Source organism: Alligator mississippiensis, chromosome 5 (genome assembly GCF_030867095.1).
Source record: "Alligator mississippiensis isolate rAllMis1 chromosome 5, rAllMis1, whole genome shotgun sequence".
Taxonomy (NCBI): Eukaryota; Metazoa; Chordata; order Crocodylia; family Alligatoridae; genus Alligator; species Alligator mississippiensis.
Genome location: NC_081828.1, coordinates 150575549 through 150594804, shown reverse-complemented (window position 1 = coordinate 150594804; position 19256 = coordinate 150575549). Strand labels below are relative to the sequence as shown.

The 19256-nt window shown below is 44.3% G+C and overlaps 1 protein-coding gene across 2 annotated transcripts in view; it reads right to left on the bottom strand.

Annotated features, from left to right (window-relative positions):
• Nucleotides 1-5570: 5570 nt before the first annotated feature.
• The window catches only part of EFHB (EF-hand domain family member B), a 29840-nt gene continuing 16154 nt past the window's right edge, over nucleotides 5571-19256 (bottom strand). For both annotated transcript variants that reach the window (XM_014603024.3, XM_019498087.2), the window contains 5 exons: nucleotides 18455-18609; nucleotides 17074-17281; nucleotides 14072-14290; nucleotides 13232-13413; nucleotides 5571-6021 (listed from right to left, as the gene is read on the bottom strand). In XM_014603024.3, coding sequence (XP_014458510.1) covers nucleotides 5860-6021; nucleotides 13232-13413; nucleotides 14072-14290; nucleotides 17074-17281; nucleotides 18455-18609 — 926 coding nt within the window. In that variant the 3' untranslated portion in view covers nucleotides 5571-5859. The remainder of the gene's footprint in view (nucleotides 6022-13231; nucleotides 13414-14071; nucleotides 14291-17073; nucleotides 17282-18454; nucleotides 18610-19256) is intronic.

Sequence of the window (19256 nt, the reverse complement as noted above, 5' to 3'; positions counted from 1 at the left end):
GTCGAGAGAGAGAAAGGCCCTGAAGCTTACCTTTTTCAGGAAGAGATGAGCCAGATGAACCATGCTAGGATGGAACGCCCGCACAGTTAGTCAGCCACTTTTATTTTCAGCTGGGAGTGTCGAGGGCAAATGACATCACAGGAAAGTGCCGTCTGGCTGAAATAAAAGTTGGCAGTGGGAAAGTGGCTGGGGGAGCACTGTGGGAGACCGGCTGCAGGACTGCTCCCCGAGCTGAGCATGGGCTGCATCAGCTGCAGGAAGAGAGCCTGAGGGAGGAGGGAGGATCCGAGGGGCTCAGGGCTGATTAAAAGGGCCACCACATCAGCTGGCAGTGAAGCTGAACAAGGAAGGATGGCGTTGAGGGGGATGGGCTGGATCCTTGTTCCCCTTTTTTTTCTTCTTTTTTGCGTGTTAACTTGTTTTATTATCTCAGACCCCTAGGCTAGGGATTGGGGCCATGGGCAGCACTCACAGACCAGTAGAAGCTGGGGCAGCACAGTGGGTAGCAGCGCAGCGAGGGGACCTGGCATATTACCAGGGACAGCCCAACATCCCAAAGCCATCCCGTACCAAAGAAGGCTGACGGGAGTTAAACAGATGAAAAGAGCATAGGTGACTACATCAGAGGACGAGCCAGCTGCCCATCATCTGGCTGTCTTAAAGACTGGTACATGGCTGGGGTGTAGGGGAGGTAGCACCTGACCTAGAAGGAGCCACAAGAGGGAGCCCCACCACTGAAAAGAAAGACCAAGTCGTGGCAGATGAGTATTGGGGGTCTCCCTCAGGGTGAATGCAACCCAGTGTCAAGGCCACAGGAACAACCTCCATGGCCAAGCCCGGGCACATGCTCCAAGGCGGCAAGGGAGCACCTACAGCAGGCCAGGTGGGTACACTTGTAAAAGCCCATTGACAAAAATATAGTAACCACATTTTTAGCTGTCAGTGTAAAGATGTTTTTCCCATAAAGATAAATTCAGCCATCCTTATTCACACTGGGTGCAACTAAACATGCGCTTTACTGCAGTTGTCTAATTAGCTCTGCAGTATAGCATCATCATCTATATCTGCAGTGTTCTTATGCCAGAGTAGACTAACTCCTCATTGGGTTAGTACTGCTCAACACAAGTACTATACTATGGTGGAGTTATTTACTCCTCTGCAACTCATGTGAAGATGATGACTGGGGCTGGCTGGGGCACAAGGGTACTACAGTGTGGGGGCTGCCTGCTAGCTAGCCCCCACACTGAAGTACCCTCATGCCCCAGTCAGCCCCTCCACAGCATGTTGAACAAGGGCAGAGCAGCTCCAGGCTGGTAGATTGGCCCCTCAGGCCCTGTCACCTGGGGCTGTTCCAACCCAGTTCAATGTGCTGCAGTCCTATGAGCATGTGTAAATGCTGTGCCCAGGAGCAATAAACTCTGGCACAAACTGTAACTGAGTTTATTCAAGCATATTAATTGCACATATAGATGTCCCCACTGTGTTCTCACTTTGCAAGTAATTAGACTGAATTCAGTAAAACTGAATCTACAGTAAAATCAATCGAGGTTAACACAATTTTTTTCAGAGGATGCAACTACTCCTAGTGGGGACAATTTTGGAATAATCTGCCCATGGGGGAAGTTTCTTTCTAATCTTCAACAGTCAGGATTGGAATGTGTACTCTGAAGTATAAGGTATAATGTCCCCCTTTTATTTAAACTTGTGTACAACTGTTAGTCCACAGGTGCTGATACCCATATTGCTTTGGCTGCAGCAGTGGCAGTTGGAGACTCTGGGCTCCCCACCCCTCCAGCTTCCTTTACCTCCCTGCCCCAGTGGTGGTGGAACAGAGCAGCATGGCACAGCCCATAGTGCCAGGGAAGCCTATGGTGTGGGTATCTGACACAGCATAGTAGGGGAGCTGAAGGTGGGACTGGGACACTTGTGCCCATGCATGTGGTATAGCACAGCATGGGAAAGGAGTACCCACATGCTTAGGGAGGTTGGGGGAAATGCCCATGTGCCCAGTTTAGCAGAGGGCAGAGAGTGCCCACATCCTGGTGAGGAAGAAGGCAGACCGTGCCCGAATGCAAACTGACCCCACTGTTGTAGTCCATTGGGTGTACAGCCCGCTGATTCCTAAGAAGTTGGACAATCCCCATGTTTTATATTCTGTAGGTGTTCTCATTTATTATGAAGGCAGGGGAAAGACCATGTATCCTGGTCAATGAAGGCAGTTTTTCCTTAAGCGTTCCCAGGGATAACTGTTCTTCTGGTGTGGTTTAGTATCCACCAAGGTGTTGGGGCTTAAAGCCCACTTTATGGAAACGGGAGGCTCCTCCCTAGCTTGCTTATGTGGCCATAGGGCTGAGGACAGGTGAAACTTGGGGGCATCTGAACCCCAAACGTCTGGGCTTGGGCCTGCACACAGGATGTCTGCCAAAAGACTTTGGAAATATCTGAAGCCCCTGCTGGGGGTGGAGGATGTTTGCCGGTTGTAGGGCCACTGATGGCTCTGGACTGACTCATGGATTTGGACTTGATATGGCTGACTTGGCTTGGAACACGAAAAATTTCTTTAAAAAAAAATTATGGAGGCCTCCACTGTGGCTCCATAGTTAAGATGGAATTGAGTCTAGCACACTTAAGTAAAGATTGAAACACTTGGCTGTCCACAAAAATATAGCACTTCCTCCAAATTATAGCACTCATTCTTTATTATAAAATGAATGTCATGATCATTTAGAATAAATACGTTAACCAGTTAACTTTTTAAATTAATTTTAAAATTAATTTCTTAAGAAATGTAGCATCCCAAATCAGGTGTATTTGATCTTAGTAATGATTAACACAGACTTCAAACCTTCCATAAAGTGAGAACTCACTGAAAGGTTGTAAGTGTTTATGTTTCTTATATCTGGAAGTATTTGCTTTGTTTTGTTTTGTTTTGTTTTAGGATGAATGGTCATTTTTTGTTATTTTTCTTATTATTGAAAGTTTCTCCTTCAGTGGACACTAAAGCAGTGGTTCTGAACCTTTTTCAGTCATCCTACCCCTTGGTCTCAGAATGAGACTTCATATACCCCCTTTCAACTGTCAAGGCATTTTTTTAGGCCCTTCCACCTGTGTTAGACAAAGTATGAAATATATCTCACGTACCCCCTATGGGGTACATGTACCCCGAGTTCAGAACCGCTGCACTAAAGCATGGTGTTTGTCAAAAACTACTGCCCTTTCAAAACAGGCATCTTTCCCCATTGATTTCAATGAGACTGAGTGCCATTGTCTCATGACAGCATAAAGGAAATGCTGGTTCCTGAGGGCAGTTTACTTTCCTCTCATTAAGTGCAGTTGGAGAAGCAACTCATTTTCAAAAAAGGCAATTCCTGGAAAGTTTCTCTTCAGGAGAAAATTTTGTGCCAGCACCTGCTGCCAAATAGATTTTCAGTTACAAAAAATAACCACAAATAAAAGCTAGTGATCCTACATATTTGTTTTTAAAAGCTACTTGCTACATGACATCTACTCATGGTAGGAGACGAGGTAAACTAGGAGGTATGCATGCAATTGGTTTATCTGCATATATGCAGATAATATATGGGTAGGGGTGAAAATATGTACACATGCATGATGCATCTAGGAAAAATGCAGGAGACTGAAAAAAATAGGCATGTGAAGGGGAATGAAGACAGGGGGTAATGCAAAAGAATTTTTGAATAGGGGAAAATTAAGGTAATACCTTTTAGCTATGTTACATTGCTTTGGAACTAATTTAATTAGAATCAATTAGGAATTTGATTGACTAGATTGAAGTTAGCCTTCTCTGGGACAACAAATACACAATGCCTTATCAATAATTGTATAATTACTATAAATAGGGGTCTACCCAACTTGAGGAGGTGGCTGGCCAATTGGTGTGCAGATCACATGGCCAGCTGCCATTTTCACAGACTTATTGTGGCGGCCCCACCCCACACCTCTGATTGGTTGAGGCCCTGGTGGCCTCGCCCCACCACTGATTGGCTGACAGGGCTGTCCATCATGTGGCCCCCACCCCTCACCACTGATTGGTGGAGAAGAGTGGGGCCACACAACAGGCAGCCCTCTCAGCCAATCAGCAGAAAGGGGTGGAAGTGGCAGCCATCTTTTCTGCTTGCCTTTGTGCCAGGCTGCATGCCTGGGAGGACTCCTGGCTTCCATGGGGGAGCCAGCATTTTATTTTTAATATTTGGGGGGGGGGGGGGGGGTTCCCCCAACAGATTTCATAGACATCACCCAATTTTACAATTTTCACTAAATGTGCAGAATCGCAATATAAGTAGGTCTCTAACTATAAACTGTTGTTAGAGTACAGCTAACAAACTGTCATTAAAGAGCAGAGCTAAATGCATTTCAATACCTTACCTTTCTTTTATTACTTTATTTTAAGCTTTACTCTGACTTTCCTGAATGGACAGCAGCTGGCTTGAGGATACCACTACAATTTATTTTACCCTGAAATTACATATGAATTTCATCTCAATTTAGTTTTTGGAAATGATACTGCCCTGCCTGCCTCTACCACCCAAGGAGCGCAGGCATCTTGTTACACTTGTTATTCATTATGAAAAAGAATAAACGGGAATTCGTAATTTTCTTTTACCACGTTCATTATTTTGTATGCCTCTGATAGCTCCTTCTTATTCTTCCTTTCTGTAACCTTTTCATCCTTTTTATATGGAACTTTCTTCATATTTTTCATAATTTTTACTAGCCATTCTGAATTTGGGGGGGGGGGTCTCACACTGTTAACTGTTTGCTCTAGAAATGGCCATTTATTTGTGTTCTTTATTTGTTGCTTCATAGTTTGTTACTTTACCTCTCATTCCATCCTATCTGGTTTTCACATAATCTTTTTTGTGATAGGTCTGGTCAAAGACCTTTGGAAAACCAAAACAGCTTATGGCAACCAGCTCTCACTTAGCCACTATTTTGTTGAAACTGGATGCAGTTTGTGCCAGAGTTTATTGTTCCTGGGCACACCCTTTACAAGTGTGCCCAGAACTGCAGCATGCTGAGCCAGATCAAAGCAGCCCCAGTTGGCAGAGAGCCCCAGGTGGTCAGCCTGCCAGCTTGGAGCTGCTCCACTCCGGCTCACTGTGTTGTGCAAGACTAGCTAGCAGGCAGCCCCCACACTGTAGTACCCTCGTGCCCCAGCCAGCCCCGGTCACTGTCTACGCATGTGTTTCCACCCACTAAATAACTCTGCTGTAGGATAATACTTGTCCCAGACAGTACTATCCTACAACAGAGTTAATAAATTTACTATGCCCTAATAGTAAATTAGGCACACGTGTAGATGATGATACTTTATTGTGAAGTTGGTTAGTCAACTCTGCAGTAAGGTGCAAGTGTAGATGCACCCACTGACTAGGAATTCTAAAAGGGTAGGGGCACAGTTATCCTTTAGAAAGAAATATTAGCCCTTTAAAAATGCTTTGAATATGACAAATGTGTTATTTAAATAGTGTCAGTTTATAATAACATTTTAATTGCATCTGTCATTGTTTCTTCACTCGATTTTACACACAAAGGCAAGACAAAGTAACCACGCTCAAAATTTTGGATTTAATACAGAGCTAGTTTCATAAAAAATACAGAAAAGTGATTAAATTCAAATCAAATAATGTACCCTGTCATGTTCTTGTGGGAAATTAGTAGCCCAATTCCCACGGACTTCAATAGGAACACAAATATTTTTGGTCAACCATGGTATTTGCAGTGGAGTTTACCACAGTGGATTTCAATCTTGTAAACGTTTAATTTTTTTTTTCTAGTCAACAGTGAAATAATGGCTGGTTCCATTTTAAAGAAATAAAATTCCACTACTAGAAATCCTCAACTGTTTTTTATGTGTGACGCTTGTATCTCATCCAGTATATTTCTGATGCTTTCTACACAGACCTCTCCTCTATGATGTTTCATACAAGCTTGCTTCCATACTTCTTCAAAACTTTCATCTGAAATGCTCACACCAATGTTTCGAAGAATTCGTGCAATCTGTAAAATAATATCATATGATTAATTGTGGTCAGTATTTACTCTACATTTTGTAACTGCAATGCATATGGTGAATCCTCATTTGTCAAGTATTATCATTAAAGAAATATAACATACTAATTCCTAGAATACTTAATCAGGCAAGCTTCCATTAAAGTTATGGATTACAAGATTATGCCCTAAATATATAAACTGTCAAGTTGAAGCATGTGCTGATTGTAGAAGGGACTGGGATGTGCCTGTTCCATTAAGAGAGCAAGCATCCTTGGGGGGGGGCTGCTTGTAGGTGGCTGAGGGGAGCTAATGAGGGACTCACCTGACCGGAAAAGGTTCAGGCTGGAGCTACATAAGCCCAGAGCCGGAACGGTCAGGGAGTCTCTCCCTAGCAATCATGAAGTAAGAAGCTCCTAGCTGCCAGACAGCAGGACTCCTGCAGGGACCTGGATTAAGCTAAACAACTCTGCAGGCCTAGGAACATAGGAAAGTTCCCTGGGCAGAGAAAGACCCCATTTCAGGCAAGTAGCTTTTGTTTTATGTTAACCACCAGAAGGTTTGAGGTGCCTACTAGAGGGTCCGAGAGCCCAGAGGAGGGGCTGCGTGTGGGATCAGAGGGTCCAAGAGCCCAACAGGGCCAAGTGGATAGGCTAGGGTAAAGCCCCAGGCTGGAAAGTATGCTCACTGTGAGATGACAGTGGGGTCTGCTACAGACCCCCACACCAAGGGGAAGAACTAGATTTGGGGCTCTTGAGGCAGCTCTAGGAGACTATAAAAACTAGGGAGGCGGTAGTCATGGGGGACCTAAACTACCCAGACATCTGCTGGGAGACGCAGACAGCAAAGTCCCACCATTCACGCAGGTTCCTATCCTGTGTACAGGACCTCCACCTGACACAGGAGGTACATGGTCCCACTAGGGGGAATGCCTTACTGGACCTGGTATTGGCAACGGGGGATGACATGGTAGGAGACCTACAGATTGGTGGTCACCTGGGGGACAGTGATCACCAAGTAATAGAATTCATCATAAGACGCCGAGTGGGTAAGGCAACTAGTAGGGTGAAAGTGCTAGACTTTAGGAAAGCTGATTTCAAAGAACTCAGACATTTAGTCAAGGACGCACTGCAGAGTAAGAGTTTTGAAGAGATGGGAGCCCAAGAAGGGTGGCTGTGCCTTAAGAAAATGATCCTTCGAGCACAGAGGGAGACGATCCCGATGCGGGGAAAAAGGGGGAAAGGGGCCAAGAGGCTTCCTTGGCTGACCAGAGAAATCCATAGCAGCCTACGGGCAAAAAGGGGGGCATATAAAAAGTGAAAACGGGGACAGATTACTAAAGAGGAGTATACCTCCTCTGCTCGCGCTTGTAGGGAGGCAGTTATACAGGCCAAAGCTACCATGGAGCTGAGGATGGCATCCCAAGTTAAGGATAACAAAAAATTGTTTTTAGATATATAGGAAGTAAAAGGAAGGCCCAGGGAGGAATAGGACCTCTACTAAGTGGGCATAAGCAATTGGTGACGGACAGAGGGGACAAGGCTGAACTCCTCGATGAGTTCTTTGCCTCAGTGTTCCTAAGCGAGGGGCAAGACAAGTTTCTCACTGGGATTGTAGAGAGGCAGCAGCATGGTACCAGACTACCAAGAGTAGACCCTGAGATGGTGCAGAGGCACTTGGAGGAACTGGATGCGTTTAAATCGGCAGGCCTGGATGAGCTCTATCCGAGGGTACTGAAGGCACTGGCTGACATCATTGCACAGCCACTGGCGGGAATATTTGAACGCTCATGGTGCACGGACCAGGTTCCGGAGGACTGGAAAAGGGCCAATGTGGTCCCCATTTTCAAGAAGGGAAGGAAGGAGGACCTGGGCAACTATAGGCCAGTCAGTCTCACCTCCATCCTTGGCAAAGTCTTTGAAAAAATGATCAAGGCTCACATTTGCGAGAGCCTGGCAGGAAAAATTATGCTGAGGGGAAACCAGCACGGGTTCATAGCAGGTAGATCATGCCTGACTAATCTAGTCTCTTTTTATGACCAGGTTACAAAACACCTGGACGCAAGAGTAGGGGTTGACGTCATTTACTTAGACTTCAGGAAGGCCTTCGATACGGTATCCCACCCCATACTGGTGAACAAGTTAAGAGGTTGTGACTTGGATGACTACACAGTCCAGTGGGTGGTGAATTGGCTAGAGGTTCGCACCCAGAGAGTTGTAGTGGATGGGTCGGTATTGACCTGGAAGGGTGTGGGCAGTGGGGTCCCGCAGGGCTCAGTCCTTGGACCGGTACTCTTCAATATCTTCATCAGCGACTTGGATGAGGGAGTGAAGTGTACTCTGTCCAAGTTTGCGGATGACACAAAACTGTGGAGAGAAGTGGACACACCGGAGGGCAGGGAACAACTACAAGCAGACCTGGACAGGTTGGACATATGGGCAGAAAACAACAGAACGCAATTCAACAAGGAGAAATGCAAAGTGCTGCACCTAGGGAGGAAAAATGTCCAGCATACCTACTGCCTAGGAAATGACCTGCTTGGTGGAACGGAAGCGGAAAGGGATCTTGGAGTCCTAGTGGACTCCAAGATGAACATGAGTCATCAGTGTGACGAAGTCATCAGAAAAGCTAATGGCACTTTATCGTGCATCAGTAGATGCATGACGAACAGAACCAAAGAGGTGATACTTCCCCTCTATCGGGCGCTGGTCAGACCGCAGTTGGAGTACTGCATGCAATTTTGGGTGCCGCACTTCAAGAAGGATGTGGATAACCTGGAGAGGGTCCAGAGAAGGGCCACTCATATGGTTAAGGGCTTGCAGGCCAAGCCCTATGAGAAGAGACTAGGGCACCTGGACCTCTTCAGACTCCGCAAGAGAAGGTTGAGAGGCAACCTTGTGGCTGCCTATAAGTTCATCACAGGGGCACAGAAGAGAATTGATGAGGTTTTACTCATCAAGGCGCCCCTGGGGGTTACAAGAAATAAAGGCCACAAGCTAGCAGAGAGCAGATTTAGACTAGACATTAGGAAGAACTTCTTCACAGTTAGAGTGGCCAAGGTCCGGAATGGGCTCCCAAGGGAGGTGGTGCTCTCCCCTACCCTGGGGGTCTTCAAGAGGAGATTAGATATCATCTAGCTGAGGTCATCTAAACCCAGCACTCTTTCCTGCCTATGCAGGGGGTCGGACTTGATGATCTATTGAGGTCCCTTCCAACCCTAACATCTATGAATCTATGAGGAATGTGTGCCCTCTTAAGGGGCAGCAGGCTGCTTCTACTATTGTTTGTATTTTCTGTTACAGTCTAAGGCAGCGTTTCCCAACCTTTTGGTTCCAGCAGCACACTTACCAGGCCTCTCCCATCCCTTGGCACACTGGTCAAATGCGGAGCAAGGGCAGGATGGCAAGTGGCTGGGCACAGAGGTGGGGGGTGGGGGCAGGCAGGCATGGAGCGGGGGGTGGCGAGTGGCCTGGCACAGACCGGGAGGAAGGGGAGCTGGACAGCTGGGTGCCGAGTGGGGAGGGGCACAGGGGGACATGGCTGAACACAGAGCACAGATGTAAATCACTGACTGGAGCCATGCCCCCCCCCCCCCCGGGTCTGTCTGTGTGTCCATGTTGGCGGCTGGTGGGGGCATAGCTTCAGCCCAAAATCTGTGGCACACCTGGACATGCCTCACGGCACACCAGCGTGCCATGGCACACTGGTGTGGGAAATGCTGGTCTAAGGGTTTATGGTTTAATTACTGTTTATATCAACGGTTTAGGTTGGGACTGCACAGGGAGGAAAACAGAGGTCCCATTAGTGCCCAAGAGACACACAACCACCTTGAATCTTGCCTGGGGCAGGCTCAAGGCTCTAGTGAGTGTTGAGCCCACAGTGGGCATAGTGCAAGGCACAGAGCAAAGAGAGGTCAGCAGCCCAGTCCTCAAGAGGGGCATAGTGACATAGGAGGCTTGGCGCTCCAGAGGAGCCCAGCCATACAGAGGCCATGGGCCTGATAACCGTAGGTGATAGATTGAAGCTAAGGCCTCGAAGCCAGGTCCAATGCTGTGGGCCTAGGCTAGCAGGCTTAGTGAAACTAAAGGGGCAGAAGCCGAGGATGCCAAGGCCCCAACAGAGGGAACAATGTCACAGTAACATTCGCAAGGCTTGGGACATGGTGTAGGAGAGGAAAAGGAGCCATGCAACTTGCCCTTAAGGCTACAGGAGCTCTACAGGGGCTCAGTCAAGCCAATAGGGATATATGTAGCCTGAGGGTTGGATTGAGACCCAGTGGGAAATTATTAGAAGTAAAGCTCACTGTAAGGCCTGTTGGTAGCCTCCCTTAATTAGCCTTTAATATTAAGAACAAGGCATGGCAGTGCGCAATCTAGGGAGACTGGCATTAGAGTTTGAGCTGGACAGTAGCTACAGGGATGCTAGGGGGTGTCACAGCCACCCCTTTGGCCACAAGACCTGTCACACTGATTCATCCCAGAATCTTATTCTAAAATCCTTTGCTATCATAATTATACTGATAACGTGTAACATTACTTGTCAGTTAAAATAAAAGCCTAGTGAAAAGACTCTAATTGATCTAGTAGACACTGAAACAGGCCCTTAGGCACAGATTCAGGACAGCAATTTAGCACATGCTTCTCTTAAACATATGTTAAGAGATTCCCTAGATTTGGATGCTTTCTTAAATCAGGGTTTTAGTAAACTCAATGTCAAGGTGATATTAAACCATACTTACTGATTATCTATATTTTGAGCTATTTTGATCTTTTGCAATGAAGGTTGGAATTGTGGGTCATATTATTCAACTGAATACAGCCTCTTCACTGATTTAAAAAAACTGTTACTGTGATATGGCCTGTGTTTTTAAAGGATATTTTCTTCAACTGTTTCTTCAACATTTGAGAAAAGTTAATGCTTTACATAAAAATAAATTAAACAGAATTATTGCACTACATGAATACAAAATAATTTAACACTGTTACAGAATACTCTATACAGAGCTCTGCATAACATGGACAGTCTACAATGGAATATGACTTTTCAGACTACATTATAACCTTTGAGAATAGTTCTATTTAATACATGACGGGTATAATAGACTTATCAATGAAGCATAAATTCTATTTCCTGTTAGTTATTTCTCTGTGCATGAATTTTCTGCTGCAGACTTAGATTATAAAATGTTAACATTCAGAGGAGTTCTGACAAGCAATCTTTCATGGATATGTACAGAACAAGACACCACATTGTTTACATCCTAGGCCACTAATTAGCAGTCTACTTTACTGTAAAACACCTAACCAAGTTCCAAGTTACTTCCAAGTATGACTTAATGCTTAATATAACAAAATGACTAGGACAGCGAAGGAGGTTGTCAAGTCCTCTTTTGTAATTTTTATTAGAATTTTATACTGTGAATTGCCATTATTTCAGAAATTTATTAGTATCTTTGCTTCAAGTAAAAAATCTGCTCTTTAACACTGTTGTATTAGAAAAGACAGAGAAAGAAAGCAGTTTACAGCATAAACAAGTTGTAGAAGGAGAAACAGAAGAGGCGTGGATAAATTAAATGATGGATAAATTAAATATACAAAGTGAGTTATTTTAGGGATGGTGGAGGAGAAAGCATAGGTTCTGGGAGTCATATGATTTTCTCCAATTCCTCACTGCTAGGAGAAAACAGAAATACAATTATCTACATTCATTCATACCCATAAGAAAATTTGAGGAGTTTATTCAAATACTGCCATTACATATGTTTTCCAAAATATCTGTCCAGCTCCAGTTATTTGGTTTCATAGAATGGATATGAATGATACTAAGGCAGGTTCAGGGTTAATAGCTCCATTTTCAGTCTTTCAGTGTCCTCTACAGGCTCACAGCCTCTATTTATCATCTGCACTTCCCCTAGGCAAGTTCCCTCCCAGCAGGAGTCAATTAATGTAAGTCATATACATAGTCTCTGATGCACTCACGGTCTCTCCATGCCCCATGGCCATCTTTACACTTGCTGGCAGACTCTTCAGATAACAGCACTCCAAGCATGGTCTCCAGGCTCCACCATGAGCTGACCTGCTGGCTACCTCCCTTTCAGCTCTACCTTCTCAGGCTCTCAGCTTCTGGCTCCCAGACTCTCAGCTTCCAGCTGTCAAATCCCAGCTGTCTGCCTGTCTCTAGCTCCTCTCCCTAGGAACCTAATTCATTCAGTCTGTTTGTTTATCTGTCTGTCTTTCTCTCTCTCTCTCTCTCTCTGGTTCCTTCTGAAATTCTCTCTCTTCTTCTGGCTCCTTTTGCCAGGAACCATTAACTTCCTGTGGGCCAGCTAATTGGATCAGCTGGCCCAGCTTTCCTAGGCAGCCTGTAATCAGGTTTCACTGCCTGCCGCTGGGCTGTAGCCCTTATCAGTCTGCAGACTGCCCTGAGGCCCCTTGAGCTGGCAGTCTGCTACTCTGCTATACATACCTATCATTTTTCTGCAGTTGAAAGTGAAATACAGCTGAACTGCCAAGATCCAATTAGAAACTGGGAGGAAGACTGTGAGATGTTAAGTGGAGGAACTGTGTAAGTAAGTCCTGTGCAAATCTCTACAGTTGTCTGACTTCTCTCCTCAGCAACAGTCAGGATGACTTGGGAAAGGGCACAGATAGATCATCTATGACTCTACAGATCCTATGGCATAAACCTTCACAAGCAGGAAGACATATAGCAAAATAAATGTGGCTGCACCATAAAAATCATAAAGGAGCTGAACTAGTTTTTCATGCTTGGAATAAAATTTCTCTTAGATAGTCTAGAACAAAACAAAGGTTCAAATATCTTTCACTTCTCTAAAATGTCCAACAGCAAAACAAGAAGTACATGTATGTAGAACTCTTATTTTTGTTATAATTAAATCATTCTTCTCATTTTTTCACCTTAAAGTTGCTGCTATACCAATACTGTCAACACCAATTTTCTGTCTGCGTATAATCATATTTGGCACTTTATAATGCTTTTTACTCGCAAACCTAAGAATTTACAAAGACTTATTAACACAATTAACACTTATTAACACATATGGAAACTAAGAAGCAAAAAAGTTGTGTGACTTGTCAAAAGTCATTCACAAATCTAGGAATTAAATCCAAATCTTCTGATACTCAGTGTGGTGCCCAATCTACCCAAACACAGTAGAATTATTTCTCTAGAAAGAATCTTCTGAATCACTGTACTGTACCTCTGCCTTTGGTCTTGTTTTAAAAAAGTCTCTTTCATACACTCCTTTCTGGCTGAAGACAGATGGGCATATTAGTGCATATGCGTTGGCTTCATCACCATAGTTATTTCTGTCACTGACACGGTGAATTTGGGGAGCAGGAATGTCAGAACGAATGCTTGGAACACCACACACAGGATAACCTGTGAAAAGACAATGAGTAAAACAAGAAATGAAAGAATGGTGTTTGTAGCAATAAGAAATTGGAGCTGTCTATATTGTATTCCTCCAACTCTGAAGGATGAATTACTGTATTTACTCAAATATAAGATGACCCTGAATATAAGACAATCCCCCAATAATTAGATTTTATATATGGAAAATATATGAATTTATCATAATTTTCCAGGTATAAAATCTAAGGATTGGAGGGCTGTCTTGAATACCATCCCTGACACTCCAGTTTTTTGCATGTTTTCTCCACTTCCTAGTTTAAACCACAACAAGAAGCACATATATTGAAATACCACAAGGAAGGTTATTCTTACAGAATTTCCAACAAAGCTAGAGACAGAGTAATATAACAAATATATCACAAAAGGGCTGTAATTATAAAATGTCCAACATAACTTCTGGACCAGAAAGATCTATTTAAACATCCATATCTATGCTTTTCTAAAAAGGAACCTCCATACCTAAATCCTAAATATATTTCCCAAATTAGGTTGAATAGTGGTTGATTAATTTAATTCAAGTAGCTAACTATTCTTTTTAATCATCCAACCTGCTAATACTTTCTAGAACTGCTTTTAGATTGTCCCTTAACACCCAGCAATGAAAAGTATGATTCACTGGACTTACAGGTTGTGGAGAGACCACCTACAACTGCATTGTACTGAGAGGAAGTTGTGCGATAATCAGCAAGGACACGATCTGTTGGTCTTGTAAGAATCTTCGGTGTCTTTTCAAAACTCCCTGGTTCCTTTAGCACAAGGTCTTCCTGTTTCAACAGTGGTCCATCACTTGTTTTGCTTTCTGTAGCTTTGGGTTTAGAAGCCTCAGAAGCCTCTGCCTTTTTCCCTATAAAAATAAAAATTATGAAATGACCAGTAATCATTCTAGGTATAGTACACTACAATATTTGAAGTGGTAAAACCAGTTACTTAAATCTAAAAAATAACCTACAGTATTAGGTAGAAGAGGTCTAAGATATAAGTAGCATATTTTAGAGTAGTGCTGAGACTTTTAAACTCTCCTGCTTTGTGACGCATTCACATAGCAAAAAGAATCGTCTAAAAAAAGTGTGTGGGGGGGGAAGCATTCTGAGTAAGATTTGCACCTGACAAGCTCTGCTGGACTCCCAATTTTTAAAAGGTCTGTAAGGTAAATCAGAGTTAAACCAGTGAAATAGGACTTCCACCTTTTCCAGTGGTTACCTTGAAAAACAGTTAAAGGTTCTCAAAGGATTTCTTTAAATGTGCAGAATTTAGAGATAGAGAACTTTGGTGCCATCAGCTTAAATTGTAAGTTATCACACCTATGAACACAAGCATAAGTAGAGGTACACCTTGATAAAATAAAATTAAGTTACTGTGATTTCTCAGTCTAAGGGAGAGAAACAAGGTTGATCCCAATATTGACTATGGCTCCCTCATTTGTTGTCTAGTTTAGGACTCAGTACAAATTAGAGCAATCTGAGGGTCCCGGAGACCATATCCATTTTGGAAAAGCTGGAGTACATGGAAGTACTGCACCCCTAATTTCTTTCTGACCGTGTTGGTTAGGGGCATTGAGAAGGAAGATATGGAAACTATCTACAGTGGCTCTATGCCTGCTGAGAAATCCTGAGTAGGAGCTTTTGGGTAGCTTCTGCTCTAAGAAGTTGAGGCAAAGGCAGCAAACTGAATCTTTTGATAACAAAACAATACTCTGTCGGCTATTATAATTTCAAACTACAATTTGTATCATCATCTGGGAAAAATAATGGATGAATCCAAGATTTTGCTAGCAAATAGAAATTTTTAATATTTTTCTTGTAATTTTTGTTTGCTGGTTTTGTTTTCCAACTTCTGCCCCTTATCAAGCCTAAGAAAATAGGTTTGATTCATGAAAGTTTTCAGTGGATAATCTATTCACCCAAGCCTGAGAAGAGGAAGCACTACTTTAGCACTAATTCACATCTTAGTGGAAATATGGAAGCAATGAGTGAACTCCCCAAATCCTACTCACCAAGTACAGTACCTATTCTGCTTCATCCTCAGCTCTTTCCATTGGCGAAGGTATGAGCAAGATTAGACATTGGGTGTGTCCATGCATGCAAGCATGTGCGCTTACAGCAGCTCAAATAGAAACAGTGCAAATTTGAGCCAGGGCTTTTTGCCTCAGTGCACGTACTTTAGTGTGAGGTAAATTGTGCCACTTAGGGCAAAAAAATAACCCTGCCCGGCTTCTCCTGGATCTGCACCCAGGGGGAGCTAGAGCCCAGGGCCAGCACCTGTGCTATCCCCAACAATATAAAAAGCTGCCCTGGCAAGTAGCTCAGGGCTACTCGCTCTCAGGAGCTTCAGGGACCCAGTAAATTGGTCCAAGGTGCCAATTGGTCCAATTGGTCCCACAGCCAGCTGGGTCCAAGGTGCCAGCTCTGAGCAGGCAGGGTCCTGCCACTGGCCTCCCTCGCAGGAATTCTGATGTTCCCTATTTGAAAACTCAAAAATCCCTGATAAAAAAATCCCAAAGTCACTCTGTAAAATACCCCAAATCCATGTTCCTCCACAATTAAAATAAAAGACCACTATATATAGAGAGAAAGAGAGAGAGAGTGTAAGAGACAGAGAGACAACAATCAGTTGGGCAGTGTTTTATTGATATATCTACAGTGTTAAAGCAATTTGGAAGTCTACCAGTGTTTCTATCATCATAATAAAATGAATTCTAAATACCTATATGTTTTGCTTCCCCCCAACAGGAGCCACAGCCCCCACACAGGGGCCAAATGGCCCCCACAGGAGCTGCTACCCCCCCCTGCAGGGCCCACATGCTTCACCCCTGCTTGCTCCCCCAGCCCCCCAGATTGCTGCCCCACCTGGCTCCATCCTCTGCCAGCTCCTGCAGACACCCAATGGCTGACCCACCCGGCCCCACCCCCACCCGCTCCCCAAGACCCCCCCAATGGCTGCCCTCTCCACCTCAGCCTCTAGCACTTAAAAAAAAAGCCTCTACTTACTGCAGTAGCAGGGGCTGTAGGGGCTCTGGGGCCTCCTGGCAAAGCCTCCCCACGAAGCATAGGGCAGCAAGGCCTGGACTTGGGCCGCTGGAGCTGACACCCGACCCCGCGCTGTGCCCTAGTGACCCCGATAGCAGCTGCTACTGCCGGTGACTGCAGGGTTTTTGTTTGTTGGTTTTTAATAGCAGGGATGCTGGGGCCTGGAGGGACAGCAATTGGGGGAGCTCGGGGGGGCCAGGTGGGGCAGCGATGGGGGGCTCAAGGGGCAGGCTGGGGCTGGGCGGGGCAGGGATCGGGGGGCTGGGGGAGTAGGTGAGGCTAGCAGGGGTCCCTCCCCATGGTCTCCTCCTCACTCCTCCAGACCCCCTACCCCTTACTGGCACTGGAGCCCGGGTCCAGCTCCCTGCAGCTGGCACACTGCCTGCCCTGCACAGGCAGGCAACATGCTTCAGCACCAGGGCAAGGGCCAACCATAGAGACACCCTGGCTGCTACCAGAGCATCTCTGTGGAGGACCCAGCCTCTGGTTGCCTGTCCCGCTTTTTTTCACTGCGGTTTTTTTTGACCCCTGGATATTGAGATGCTGCAAAACACACATGTGGGCTCATTTGGATGCACCCATTAAGTGCTAAGTAACCTACTTTGTGTAATTATTTTTTCTTCAAATTCTCCAATAGCCATTTTGTCTTTCCAGTTAAGAAAGTTTGCAAACTCCAGATAGTCAATCAGGCCATCTTTATCCAAATCACAGTAATCAAATAAAGCATCCAGGAGCTCTTCATCTAGATCCAAATTAAGCTGAAAACAGGACTTCCGCAGCTCTTCTTTGTCTATCTTCCCATCACCATTCTGTAGAAACAAAACATAACAGTTTACTGTAGCAAACACGTTCAAAGTAGAACCCGTGATCTAAGCCAGTGGGTCTCAACTTTTTTAGACTCAAGGCACTCCTCATTTGACTCAAGGCATTCCTAAGAAAATTCCAGCTCTTAGCTATTTTCACAGCAGAGTACAGCAGGTTTGCCCAGGCCTCTGATTGGCTGAGGGGCCCCAGAAGTCCTGCCCCTCCCTGGAGATTGACAGATGGCCATCTGTCAGTCTCTGGGGTGGGAGGGGACTTCCAGGACCCTTCAGCGAATCAGAGGCATGGGAGGGGGCGAGGGTCTGCCATGCTCTGCCACAAAAAACTCCCCTCCTCTCCCCTGCCACCTCCTTCCTTCAGGACATCAGGACTTCCTGCCCTTTTCTGTTTTTGCAGCCCTTTTTTTCCCCCCCTGCTCACTGCCTATTTCACACCTTTTTGTGGTCCCCACTCTTTTTTCTGGGGACCAGGCTTTTCCTCAGAGACTAACCAAATTCATAGTTTCCATAAAAATCATGAAATTATGAATTTGGTAGGTCCCTAACAATAATAGAGCCATTCTTCTTTAGCAAAGAACTAAGAAAGACCACAATAGGTGAAAATATTTATGACACTGTGGATTCCTATTTGGATTCTCTGAGTTTATCTTGTGAATCTTATGTAAGCATTTGTACACCTAACAGTGCTAATATTCTGTGGCATCCTTAAAAGTATCTCACAGCACTGATCTAAGTACAACCAACACTTAGATAGTGACCAGCTACATATTTATGACCAAGTACAAGTCATAAATATGTAGCTGGTCACATCATTTCAGAGAAGTAACATTAAGAAGTACCACAGTCTAAAGGAGTTTAGAAATCCAAAACCTGAATTAACAAAAACCTGAATTAACAAATATCAAGCAATAACTGCTATTTAAATAGTACAGTAACTTGAAGTTTAGAGCTTCAAGTGTCACAGTAATAATGAATTATGACGAGATAGCAATATAATCATAACTGTTGAGGCAAAGCCAGGACCTCTTTTTAAAGAAAGGCATTAATCATACTGTACACTATTAATATTACACATTAATATTACATTCTATAGCAGTAGAAAGCTAATATCATACACTGTACACCTTTATATGTAAATCTGTATTTTCTCACAGCACTGACCTTGTCGTAATGCCTGAATGCTTCTAGCAATGTGCCAAAATTGTGGTAGTTGGCTTTCTTCAAATTCTGTCGAATTGCAGTAAAGACAGCTTGCTCTCTGTCTTTACCACGAAGAAACTCACTAGGAACCCTGTAGTGAAGAAGATCCCCAACTCCTATAAAATAAACAAACATTTCAGTTACATACTCAAAATAGGCTCAATTCTTCTAAAATAATTATTAATCTGGAGGGGTAAGCTCAATTACAGGGTGTGGCAGAAGACACCAAGGCTTTTCAGAGTTGCTTAGCTCACAACTCTTTTAGCTAATCTCATTTTAAATGGGAGCTGGCCTAGAAAATGATCTCCCTCCTTGCATATGGCAGTGATTCTCAAACAAGGTGCCTATGCACCCTGGGTGCCTAAATATCCTTTCAGGGGTGATATGGAGACCCATACAACATTAGCACCATTTGATCATGTGCAAACATGATCACAAGATGAACCCAGAGATTTCAAATAGGAACCAATAGCGTCATAAACATTCTGACTTGTTGTGGTCTTTCTGAGTTCACTGCAACAAAATAACTACGCTATCGTTTTTCTGTAGCGAAGAAGTTAAGTGAAAAGAAAGAGTTGTCATTTCCTGTGGGGTGCCCTGAATATGAAAAAGTTGAAAACCACTGACATATAGTATATCTTATGAAATGGTTTTAAATTCTTGATCTTGAGTCACAACTCCCTTCGCAGAAAAATATCAGCATCATGATGCCCTAAAAGTTAACATGCTGTGGACCAATTGTGCAAATGGGGAAGGCTGTCTG